General features: G+C 48.2%; 2 protein-coding genes across 2 annotated transcripts; one reads left to right on the forward strand and one right to left on the reverse strand.

Moving 5' to 3' along the window:
* Window positions 1–722: 722 nt before the first annotated feature.
* On the reverse strand, window positions 723–6,767 carry GGS22DRAFT_147584 (uncharacterized protein). The gene has a single exon (XM_047958952.1). The coding sequence runs from the start codon at window positions 6,319–6,321 to the stop codon at window positions 850–852; it is 5,472 nt and encodes a 1,823-aa protein (XP_047818687.1). The 5' UTR covers window positions 6,322–6,767; the 3' UTR covers window positions 723–849.
* A 565-nt stretch (window positions 6,768–7,332) lies between these two features.
* Window positions 7,333–10,464, forward strand: GGS22DRAFT_180063 (uncharacterized protein; the record flags this gene model as incomplete). The annotated part of the gene is made up of 4 exons (XM_047963729.1): window positions 7,333–8,299; window positions 8,330–8,571; window positions 8,635–8,893; window positions 8,927–10,464. 4 exons carry the CDS (start codon window positions 7,333–7,335, stop codon window positions 10,462–10,464), a joined length of 3,006 nt encoding a protein of 1,001 aa, XP_047818688.1.
* Window positions 10,465–12,845: the final 2,381 nt, after the last annotated feature.

The raw sequence follows: 12,845 nt of genomic DNA on the forward strand, positions 1-12,845 counted from the left end.
AAACTAATGGCGTCAGGTGCGGCTCGCTAGTGTTATGGAAGGTATTGACTACAGGAAACACCTTTGCTAGGTTGGTTGGTTGGTTGGTAAACTCTATCAGATATGTACATCAGCAGCAAATATCAAACTCCAAGCAGACACTTACAGTTATACGCAATAACCAAGGAAACATCACCTAGGTAGACAAGTATGCTAGACCAACGATTGATTTCCTTACTCACCAACCACCAAACCACCTTCCAAAATATCCAACAAGGAACAAATAAGCATCAAAAGACAGACAGTTTAGAAGCATAACCATTGTTTCATCTCTCATTAGGTACTAACAGCAACAAAAAAGGAAGTAGCAGTAGTCCGTCCCCCAGCGCGCGTAAAAGCACCCAATACGCGGGACTGAACACCGACAGTAATGCCACGCCATGCATGCCATCCCTTTTACAACGTAAAAAAAAACAGTTCAGAGTAATCCTACACTCCGGGCTCAAACCCTCCAGGAGAAGTTTGATAGAAAACCAAACCCGATCCCAGAACAAAAGGGAAGGGGAAAAGGGTTTAAAACGCCAGACTAAACACCCCGGATTGCTTTTATAAGACATGTAGCCTTAGCCATAGCCATAGCCTATGCCTGCCTTTCCCCCCGGTTCCGTAGTATAGTGTCCGACCGTCCACTTCGTAACTCGCCCGAGTACCTCCACAAACCGCGTATCTAAAACACTCATCAAGAACTGAAAAACGTCACCCCCTTGAACTCCCAATTACCTAGTACCTAGTACCTAGTACCCAAGGTAATCAAGACAACCCCAACCCAACCCAATCCACCGAGCCTCAACCAAAGCTATCCTCGCAGCCCTACTGCCAGTCCTCAGCCTCAGCAAGCACCAACTCACTCCCCCCCTCCTCTTTAACCACAACCCCACTCTCAACAAGCGCATCCCAAACCTTCCCCCTCCTCAACCCAGCCTGACCCAGGGCCGTCGCATCAACAGGAAGACCATCGAGCGTCTTAAGCCTCCGACAGCGATCCAAGACAACAAGCTCGTAGAACCTTCGACGCATGCGCGTGCCCATATCGGATCTGCTAGCGAAGCGTTCGTCGCGCGCCGCGTCCGCGTCCTGGAGGTCGAAGCCGTTACCCTCTCCCTCCTTCGGCGCGAACGCGATGAGCGCGGGGCCGTAGAACCCGAGTGTTGCCGGGTTGTCCCGTAGATCCAGGCGTTGCAGATGCGGGAAGCCCGCTAGCACTTCCGCGACCTGTCCCGCGTCCGCGAGCCGGTTACCCGCTGCAAGGAGTTTCTTTAGTCTGGGGATGTACCGTAGGCCTGTGACGTCATCGATGGCGTTCATGTTGAGGTTGAGGACCCGCAGGTTCGGCATTAGTTGTCCGAGGTCGGGCGGGAGACTTTGGAGTCCGCAGTTGGCTAGTTCTAGGTACTGCAGATTTAAGAAGTCGACTGTTGGGTTGAAGGTCCCGAGTAAGTTACCCGAGAGGAATAGCTTTCGTACCTCGTAAGCGGCGTGTAAGAAGGACGGGTCTAGCGGTTCGTCGCCTCGCTGTTCGCGCAACGAGAGGCTGTCGAGACGACGGCATCGTGAAAATCCAGTTATCGTGACTAGTTGGTTGCGGTCTATGTGAAGGAGACGCAGAGAAGGGAATGAGGCGATATTGAAGGTGGTAAGCTCGTTGTTAGAGAGCATTAGGTACCTTAGGTTTGGAACTGAGACATTCGCGCTTGGAGCGAAATATGACAGGCCGTTATGCTGCAGGTTAAGAGTAGCTAAGCACGTGAGTTGCTCAACTCCTTGGATCGACGTAATCTGATTGTTCTCCAAGTCAAGCTCAGTCAAACGCTGTAACTTCGTGCCATCAAAGTTCACTTCATCAATAAGGTTACCCCTTGCGCGGAGAACCTGCAAGCTGTCATGCATCTTGATACCGTCCAAGCTGGTGATCTGGTTGTTGTCGGCACGCAGATTCCGGAGATGGACCAGATCTTTGAAGGCGTGCAAGCTGCTGATCTGATTGTTAGACACATCTACATATTGTAGATTCATCAAGTGACCCCATGCTGTTAACTCGGAAAGGTGGTTATTTGTGATGCGCAAGTTGCGAACGGCATCAGGCACACCGTCAAGGTGCTCGATTAAGTTGTTGGACGCGTTAAGGGTAGTAATGTTTGTACAGAACTCGTCGAGCATGTGAAGTGTCGTCAAGTGCTTGTCATTGATGTCTAATTCTTGCATGGAATCCCAGTCGGGCTCGAATGGCTCGACCTCGGTGATCTTCTCGACAAGATTCTGGATAGCCTTAGACATGATCTTCTTGGAGCCATCTCCGGTAGCGAGATGACGATCTCCGACGACATAGCTGACTTCTAATCCGAGGGACTGGTCGGCGTGGTGCATTGTAAAATCAGACATAGGACTCAAGGACAAAGTGCCAACATACTGCCCAATTATTGGCGTTGCAGAAATTGGCTGGGTTTTTGCGGGCGCTGGCGTTACCACGACGCTTAAGCTTGTGTTCCGCTGGTCTTCATTGTCCGGAAACACGACGCTCGAATCCGCGCGAATGCTGAGCTGCCGCTCTTCCGACGCGGCGTGTTCCCCACTTGGGTCTTCGTCCTGTTCGTCGATTCGGGACACCGGCCTGGGGACAAAATCCTGGCCTTTTACGGATAGGTTTCTTGCGGAACGGCTTCGAGACCGGGAGTTTCTAATTGAACTACCGGCGGATTTTGGCGATTTAGACGCTCGTCCACGCCCTAGCGAATCGGTGGGGGCCACGTGTTCCACCGTTCCATTTTCTTGACCGCCATTGTTGCCATTGTTGCCGTTGTCGTCATCCGAATGATGAGCAACATCTTGGATGATCGATGCGATCGGAGACGAAAATGAAATCGTGAGGTTCCTTCGTCGCGATGGGCTGGATCTTTGCATCCGATCTTCATGGATTGATATTTCATGCTCGATCTCCTTGTCGTCTTCTACTGCTGTCTCAAATTTTGCGTATGCCTCTTTTATATTACCCAGTATGTTTTGGGAATTGATAGACTCATGCGCCGTAGTAGACGACTTCGCAGAAGAAGGACTTGTTGGTTCCTCTTCTTGAGACTGCTCCCCGGATAATGGGTTAGGTGCCGCGGTCAACTTGAGATTCTGCTTCTCTCGAGCAGTGTCGACCGATAAATCTGGAATACTAGCGAACGGGTCCTCGCTGTCCTCGGATGGGAGGAAGTTTCTGTCTTCCGGAGCAGACCTTGGCTTCTTTATCTTGTGCCATACCTTATTCTCCTTGTCGAATACCATGTTTCCCACTTTATTGCCGATGAAAGGTTTGACTACATCTGGCAGAATGAGTTTCTTTGATTCTGATCCCCTAGAGGAGGTTGTGCGGATGGATTGTCCGGAAGACCTCGATCCATTCGTGGGATATTCGACAGCATTTTCCTCGGACTCGGGAAAGTCAGGGTTACGCGAAATCCTGACATTGGAAAGGTCACTGACCACCTCCGCATCTTCCTGAAACTTGTCCCATGTCTTGTCAGTAAGAATACTCTGTCGGATGGACTCACTAAGGCTGTTAGCCTCGTTGATAGCCTTCCTAATACGCCCCATCGAATGCATCGAATTCGTAATGATTTCGCCCAAATCGCTACCCTCCTGATATTTTTTAAGTCGGTTGACAAGCTCAGGGTCTTCCTGGCGTGTTGGAACTCTAGAAAGAGGAGGTCCTTCCCGGCTGGGTGGTCGCGAGAATGGCTCTTTTGTAGATTGGAACGAGCTGTCGTCTTCGCCATATGCAATCGAGCTGTACTGCGGCTCTTCAGTCTCGGTTTCTTCTACACTGCTAAGGTCATTCCTAGGTCGCGCCTTGTTGCGGATCATAGTCATAATTTCCTCCGCAACATCGTAATAGTCCTGGGTTTTCAACGAGGTCCTTCCCGATCCATTCACAGCGTTATCTTGACCACTCGTTTCCGACATGCTATTTTCATAACCTGAATTGTAACTTCGGTCGCCAAGTAACTGTTGCTCATATGCTCCCGATGATCTTTGACCCGGTGTTGGTGATCGAGGTCGGAGAATCGGTCTTGTTGCCAAAATATTTGGGCTTGCAGTTTGTTGCAAGTCAGATTCGCCAGAAGCTGGTCGCTTCTTCCCGATAACTGATTGCATAGTTCGATGGGAAGATTGCACCGAATCGATCGCCACAAATTGGTCTTCCAATCCATATGCAATATCCGATCGGTGAAGTGTCCTTCTCCTTTTTGGAGTAGGATCTTTAGATGGTGAGGTTCGCGGCCTCTTCCCATCAGAGCCATCCCTCTTTGGTGTTGCCTCAACACCGCCATTAGGTCCAATCGGATGTGAAGAACTCTGGGGCCTCGAACTATTGGGTGGCCTAGATAAAATCAAGCCACGTCGCTGAGGGAAAATGTTGCTCTGCAGTTTATGCCGCCGTCGCGGGACGAGAAGGGATATTGCCTCAGAGGATAAGTCCTCGTGAAGATGAAACCTGACAAACTGACTTGGTGGAAGTGAGTCGTCTGTGGGCGCCATATTCTCCTTGTTCGTTAATTGCGACTGGGAAATTGAGTTCTGGGTAATATCTTCACTGAACTCGTAGCCATCTAGCTCACCAGCCCCGAAAGTGCTAATGTCATCGATGTTGTCAGGATAGTTGGAATTGACATGTCCTGTTTTCCTTGGACTGGACTCGGCCACAAAGCCTCTGTTCACATCAGACTTGGAAGGTGATTCTTGTGCCGGTAAACCAGCAGTATTGTCCAAATTCGAACGTGAAGGGCTCTCTGTCATTTGGTCCTCAAATTGGCTTATGCGCCGGAGAAGAGTTTGATTGGTGAATGTGTCATATGGGCCAAACAGTTTCAGAGGGCTGCCGCTCTGACCCGAAGGAGGCTCGAGTCGCTTCTCGGGGCTAGGAAACGGTGCAAGGGGTATAGAAGGGGATTCCGATACTCCGCGCCAGTCGGTTGACGCAATACGCTCTAACCTGACACTTGGGAATTGCTTCGGGGTGCTGGCTTGGAGTGATGATTCTGGAAGCATTTCCGAAGTATCAAGGTTCAACGGAGGACTGAGAGGACGCTGACGAAAAGATCCCTCGCCTGAATAACCACCTCGCTGAACATTTAAAAATCCGCCATTCTTGACAAATTCATCGGTGGTATCGAGTTTCTGGCTCTCGTTGACAACAAGCGCTGGTGCTGGTTCTGACTCCGAAAGGCTGCTAGGCTCCGAATCCAAGACCATCTGATTTCTTCTGAGCTTCTCAAGGCGCTTCCGTAACTGTTCCACAGGGAGTTCGACCGGAGCATAGCTCACTGCTCCGTCTTTGGTGTGTCGTGATATGAGAATTGGGCTCAGGTCCTCGTTCTTGATCACGCTTTGCCCACTAACTTTACGTGATTCATCGAAGCCGTCGATAGCATTGGTGCGGATGATTGACTCTTCTTCGGGTTCATTCGTGCCTTCATCTTGCCCATCATAGCTCTCATCCAACGTAGATTGGCCATATCTACTTGAATCTTGGTTATCCTCATCCGTCCTTCGGAACACGATCTTCTTAGGAGGCGGAGGAGAATGCCGAATCTGAGAGTCGTTGGTGGATTCCTCGAAGGTTTCATCATCGCATTCCTGTTGTTGCAGTTGTTTGGATCTAGAATAAGGTGGAGGACTCGATGGTAGTGTCATATCGTTAACGCCTTCTTCATTTGCCATGGTCTCATCTCCAGTAGCTTCTGGCGCGACTGGTGGTCGAAAGATGTCTTCTAGACCTGTTCCTGCTGAGCTAAACAAATCTTTGGATTCTCCGTAGTTCAACTGCCCATAAACCAATCGTTTCTTCCATTCGGGTATACTCTCTTTACCTTTAGAAGGGGAGATGCTCTGGGATTTGTTATGTTGAATGGTATTGTGGACGACAGATGCGGAAGTAGAGGCGGATACCGATCGACTAAAATAACGTCGTCCTCTCGGAGAGATTTTAGGCTCTTGCGAGGATTTAGAGGAACCGCGTTGTGATCCTCGGATGTTAATATCGTTTGTGCTTCGTTCGCTTAAGATATTAATAGCGCTACTGCTATGCGCAGGTTGCTGGGACTGCTGGGACTTCTTCGCTGAGGAATTACCAGGATTATATCTTGGTATGCGACTAAGAGGTTCGCGCGGACTTTTGCGATTCGTACTTGCTCGTGTGTTTGGAGTGCTTGGTGTACCAGGCAACTGAACCTGGGAAGTTTCGGATCTAGGTTGAGAGACCCAGTCCTCGGAGAGTGAGTCTAGCCAGGCATGAGCCATGGCGGGCAGGTGTGAAGATTAGATATGACGAGGATCAAGAACGATGACGAGGAGCATTCATCGAGGAAGGTATGTAAGTACGATAGACAATAAATAGTGAATAGTTTGAGGCGATTGAAAATAGCAGCTCCGTCAACGGCAATATTCGAGTGTTGTAGTATGGATTGAAGTAGTATTGTAGAGGGAGGGTCGCGATTTGATGACGTGCTGTGTCCTAAGTGGTGTTTGTGTTGACAAAGATGCGTGGGGCAATTGGTCGCGTCTAAGCTGCTCTACGGTTCGTAGGGTGCGGCACTAACCAATAGAGGAAGTGTCAAAGGTAATTGGAGGATAATTGGAGGATAATTGAGCGTAGTAAAATCATTAAAGGCTGCGTTTAAACTATGGAATATTCCTGGAAAGAATAATTCGTGAAGCTCTGATCATTTCCTAGGGTCCCAGGGAGGTTGGTAAGGGTTGTTCAGGTGAAAAGGGCAAGTATCTTCCAATGTACTGTGGATGTAATATGTGGTGTTGTGCAGGCGGTGTACCGTTACCGTTACTTGGCTCACACCGTCCCGCACCGTTGAATCATTGGTCAAACTCCTCGGAAGAAACGGTACTGGTATCTTCCGGTTTCTGTAGCAACGGATTATCCACTCATTCGCCACACATAATCCATTTAACATATTCCGAGCCACACCTAGCCACATGTAACTCCAAATGGAGACGCTAATTTCAATTAACGCGCTCAGTCGCGTCCAATCGCGATAAGGTTTCCCAAATATCCTTAAGATCGGTACCGGGAGAGTGGGGATTTCATGCCACCTAGCAACCGCCAGAACGCAACATTAGACTAATTAATTTGAATAATTAATTTTCTCTTCACTTTTCTAGTGAATCCGAAACTCTAGACATTGTCTGTTGTCGAAACCCCACCGACGTCAAATCAATCTAGAGCATCTACCAATCCTAGTCGAAATCCGAATGATGACATGGAATTGACGAAACATAATACTACATATGGAAATCATGGATGAAGATAATATGGATATTGATATTGAGGCCGGGGCCTGGAGACGAGACCGCCTCGGTGATGAACCTATTTATTGCGCCGCCCCTCCCCCATCGAACCCGGACGACATCATCTGTCTTGGATCGGATGAAGAGCTTGATGATGACGCAAAGATCGCAAAGAGACTACGATACGAAACTCAGGGGCTCCGATATTTACAGGGCAAGACTAAACGAATATTCTCCGCTTCTCTTCATGGTCCCTTCGAGAAGACTTCAGGATGGAAGAATCCTTGGCTACCGAAACAACCCTCCATCGAAAATACAGTTTCCACATCCCAACCTACGATGAAACCTCTTCCAGCAATCAAACAACGCTTGCGCAAATATCTTGAACAGAACGACACCACATCTGGTACCAGTAACTCAATGCGCTGCCACTTACCTAGCCCTGAAAGCAATCGGGAATTGCCACTTTCTAGTAACCCTCCAGAGACAGACAAACACAGTCGAATACAGGCTTGGGCGAAGGATGTATCTCCTGGAATCGTAGTAGAGCCGAATCCTTTCTGGGTACCCAATCAAATTAACTCCGAAACCGATGGTTCTGGCAAGAAACGACCAGCCACGAAAGATTGGTTGAAGAAGCAATCGAAGCGGAAGAGGCTCGATAACCCCCAGGATATAGCCATGACGTCTACTCCCACGCCACTACTCACAGCACAGACTTCAGCTCGATGTAGCTCGGTGCCCACAGACATCGATCAGACTGGGAAGCCCGGCATTCCTAGAAAGAAGATAAGCCAAAGCTTCGAATTGGCAACCCCATCTTCCACTGCCGACCAGAGTATTTCGGAAAGTCAATATAGAGGACAGCACAAGAATATCGCAAGACACCAGATAACGTCGTCACGAGCCAACTCATCCGAAATATCCGAAGCAGCTGTTAAGAATTCGAAAATACGACCCATGAGCAGGACGGTTAGTAGCATTCATAACCAGCCATCTCCAGTAGATGATCGAAAACGCAAAAGGGTTTCCAATGCCGAGATAGAGAATCACGCAAAACAAGCCTACGGTGACATAAGCAATAAGAAATCTCATCAGAGCCAGAACGCAGACGATATGTATTCCGAAAGTTATCTAGACGAGAGTTTTCATTATCGAACTCGACCCACGAAGCAGGTTATAGGTGTAGAAGAGCCAATAGCAGACGCCTATCCTGAACCCACTCAGACCAGAACTCCTTCATCTCCAGTTCATGAAGATGCAGCAAGCATCGCAGCTCAGAAAACAAAAAAGCCACGGCAACTCCCACAGTCGAGTCCAGCGTTGGCGCTGCAAGTTCCCACGGAGCAAGCAAAAATAAGCGACCGAGCTGAAAGTCTTCCTGATCAGATATATTATCAGGACAGTAGTATTGTCGAGAACAGCACGGAATGCTATTCAATCCCATCTCGTTCGAAAAGGGGGGCAATTAAGGATCAACAGCCGCTTGTTGAGAACCCAAATTCAACGCGTAGCGGTTCAATCAACGTTTTGGCCTCAATAGAAAACACAAATTCTCTTCATATTCAGGGTGGAACTATACGAACTAATAAACAAACCCTAGTTCAGGACGACTTCTGTATACCACAACCGCTACATGAAGAGAAGGTGGCTCAAAACACTACAGTCTCCAGAAATCTTATAGCCGAAACACATTCAACAGAGAACCAGCCAATGGACATCGATGGAAATACGCTATACAAACCTAATGGAATATCCGCAAGTCATCACGTACCCAAAGGTCAAACCCCTGGTGTCATGTCAACAGTCGAGCTAGACGAGCAAATGGAAAACGTGATGAACAAGGAAACACAAGGAAATGAATCGGGCATTGAATCCAACTTACCCATAGTACCATTATCACAGTCGGAGTGGAGTGCCAAATCTACAGATGGAGCAAAGATGGTTAATGAGAGCAAAGTGAGCATTTTAGCTGTCAAGGCGGAAGTTCTTGATAATAGTGACTTAACTGCGACTACTTTATCAGAACCTTCGGAAGTTATTCCGCCAGATAGTCCATGGGTTACCGAATTAGCTCCAGGGGCAGACCTTACGATCGGGCACGTTAAGTCAGAGCCGGTTGATGATATACCTTTACTTTCTCCTTGCCCATCCCATCTCACTTTACTTAGTTCTCAGCCTAGTGGTCATGGAACCCCTATGATCGGACCATCACAACAGAGCCCCTGGGGTGGGAAATTATCGGAACCGTTGAAAATAGATCATGGGCATCATCTGGCAGATGTGGAAGCTAAACCAACCGACACACATCCTAGCACGATAGTTCCTCAAGTGCATCAAAATCCCTGGGCTGAGTCAAGCGCGAGCTTCAAGCCTCGTTCCAAATACTCTCTTTCTTGTTCTCCGACAGCTTTCAACGAAGAACCCCCGCCACCACACCTACAACTGTCCATGGCGGCTGTTGGACAGTATTCAGAGAGTTCAAAAGGGAATCCGATTACACCTCCCCGAATGCCTACATTTCATGTGCGAACACCTGACCTAGAGAGTTCGATCAAGCCATTCGCTACGTTCAACAGTCCATCACCGAAACGCGGAGGCCAACAGTTTGCTGGTCGCCCTTCATCTATCGGTCATCCGTGGAGTATTATTCCTGACGCCCTAGACAGTGGGCGGTCAACTCGACGAGTAACATTCGCTTTATTCCCTGAAGATGATGACGATATCGAGACTCGGCAGCCACTTAATATTAAAAGAGCTGCGTCGCCTCCGCCTCAAACGACAGTCAATGCTGATGACGACGATGTGGGCAAGAACTTCCATAACCATTTCAGTATTATGAAGCGACGTGCTAGTGGGGAAAATATCCGACGTCGGTCTAAGCCATTACTCCCAAGCTCTTCGCAGCAAATGCCTATAAGCCCGTCGGTTGGTGCGATGGCTGAGGCTTTTCAGGTGGCCGATGCGTATATTCCCCGCACACAAGGGACTCCTGTCGGGATTGTTAAGAGGAATGTTGATCAGAAAATGCATGGTGAAGAGCAATCTCCGTGGCAAAAGGAGAGCCAGGGAGTAGACGATGTGGCGGATGTTATGAATAACTTGAACGATTTCATTAATCCTTGGGACACGGATGTATAAATGGAGAGGGCTGAACAAGAGCCTACTGGAGGAAGCCATAGCTGGGGAATGGGCGCATAAAGAGGAATATGGTTGTGTTACGATGACACGGTATAAGGGAGCAAGTGAGCTGTAGGCTCATGTTAGGATGATACCCATGTATAAAGTTGCTTTTTCGCATGGCTAGGAGTTTTATAGGGTTCGTGGGCAAATCGCATAGTTGAGAACTGCTTTAGAGGTTGCTTTTCTTGGCAATGATACTTCCCTCATCATGAGGTTAATATATAAACAGGCTACTGGATCTTGCGTTCGATTTGTTAAGCTATTTTACTAGCCTCGGGAAAGTTGTTATCATACAACTGTCAGTCTCGCAATGAGGCTTTTCCTCAGGCAATACGCCACTTTACTTTCGGCGTTGAGACACCATCATTTTACCATCCGTACCTACACAGCCAGAGGAACAGAGGAAACGCAATGTACTTTTATTCTTTTACTATATACATACTAGGTGCTCATTTATATTAACATGACTACAATCAGACATTACTAGACCCCTTAAATTTCTACACACCTTGTTATGTGTAATCCAAGCCCCTGAAACAATATTGAATATATGGTAGTATAATACCTAGGTAAGTAATATTAAAAACTATAAACGATAAATGTCAATAAGAAATTTACTGTAGCTATTACACAAATTCAACGTCATACTAGCATTCGCAGAATTTCTTGAGAGTTACCTTCTCGTTAGACTGTTCTGAGCGGGATCCTCCAAACACGCCACTGAGATCATAATACGATTAGAACCCACAGAGCCGACGCAGAGATATCATGTCCTCATCAACATTTCACTATCATGAACAGAATGAACCAATAACCTTGATTATTTAATCACGAAGCCTCCTCTTCGTCATGACGAACCATTATCTGATGATTCCCATTCCAAATCGGCCTGGCCTTACCGGTAGTTACCCCTATCATCTGCAGAAACAGGCTGATTATATACGCCATCTACCACCGGTCACAGCCAGAACCTTAAGTAAAATGAGACGAAACCAATGATTCGCAAAAGATTACGGTGACCAACTTATCGTCGACCTCGACAGTCTATAATAGAAGGCACTATACATACATACATCGAAGCTCTCACGGGAAAAAGTAAGTAAGCAGACATCGCCTCCTACGTACATGCTACACATGCAAAGGCCGCCCTTACAGAAAGTGTAATATCGGTGAGCGGATATTAGTAACGGTTATCCGGTATCTGCACACCGTGCCTGTGCCACAGCATTTGCTTTCCCCATTAGCGCCGGCGAGCCACTGGCCTAGATTCGTCCCCCCCTCCTAATGCAAGAAGGCGGCTTACCTGCGTAGCGTGGCTGTCGGAGCCGGGGGGCCACTGGTACAGGGGCCGGGTTGGTGGGTAAAATGGCTTAGGCGATAAAATAAGCGTGGTGATGGGAAAGTTGTCATGGCGTGTCGGAGACTGCGACATGACATGACTCGCCGAACCGCCTTAGTTTTTCTCTGCTATTAGACATTAGACCGTTATGTGCCTGGAACACGAGGATACCCGTTCCCGAGAGTTCTAATAGAGTTGGCCGTCTACACGTGGCGGCGGCTATCGCTAGTCTCGGATCTATAGAAGTACACATCTACCTAGATATGTAGCAGAGACAGGTTGCGCGTCCTGATCGTGTGTAGTACGATGAGCCTTACGGGAGATTGTGTGTCTTGATCAACGCAGTAGCGCATTTTCGTTGGACGCAGGTCTAGCAAATTTACGACGGAGGAAATCCTCCACTAATCAATACTAGGTAGATTAGCAGATTGCCAGGTGGTGACCATCCTGTAGGATTAGATGTACAATGTGTGCGTATGTAGGAGAGAGATGTACTCCGTACAACGGCGGTGAGAAATCGAAATAAGCGGAACGGAGCGATAACGCAATATGGGATACTACATTTCTCCATGTCTAGATCTTGGGATCAGCCGCTAAGGTCGGAATTGGGAAACTGGGATAGTAGCTGGGGAGTGCTGAAACAGGCAGGCAGGTTGTCGGTAGCCTCAACATGATTTGATCCCCTCTTCGTCCCCTCAGGTTCCAGACCCCTCGAATTGCAGCTCTTTTCTGATGCGGGGAGGTTGTGCAAGCTGATCTGCATCCAAGAACACTATACGGTCCTGACATTTGGCTCGGCCAGATATATTTGCACACACCACGGAATCGCATCTCGCGTGTACGATCTCGTCTAGAATGGCTATTGTTGAACGAGGTCATCTGCCAAACCCCAACAACGGCGCGATAGTAGAAATGCTCAACAATCAAGAGCCGTTCGAGCGGGACGAGCTGGCCTCGTGGGAAGTTGGTGGCACAACATATTGCAAAGCACAATGACGTA

This window comes from Annulohypoxylon maeteangense (genome assembly GCF_022496945.1).
Source record: "Annulohypoxylon maeteangense strain CBS 123835 unplaced genomic scaffold GGS22scaffold_9, whole genome shotgun sequence".
NCBI classification, from domain to species: Eukaryota; Fungi; Ascomycota; class Sordariomycetes; order Xylariales; family Hypoxylaceae; genus Annulohypoxylon; species Annulohypoxylon maeteangense.

What these genes read in the sequence shown, in the direction of transcription:
- GGS22DRAFT_147584 (XM_047958952.1), bottom strand. Translation starts at nt 6,321, where the DNA reads ATGGCTCATGCCTGGCTAGACTCACTCTCCGAGGACTGGGTCTCTCAA.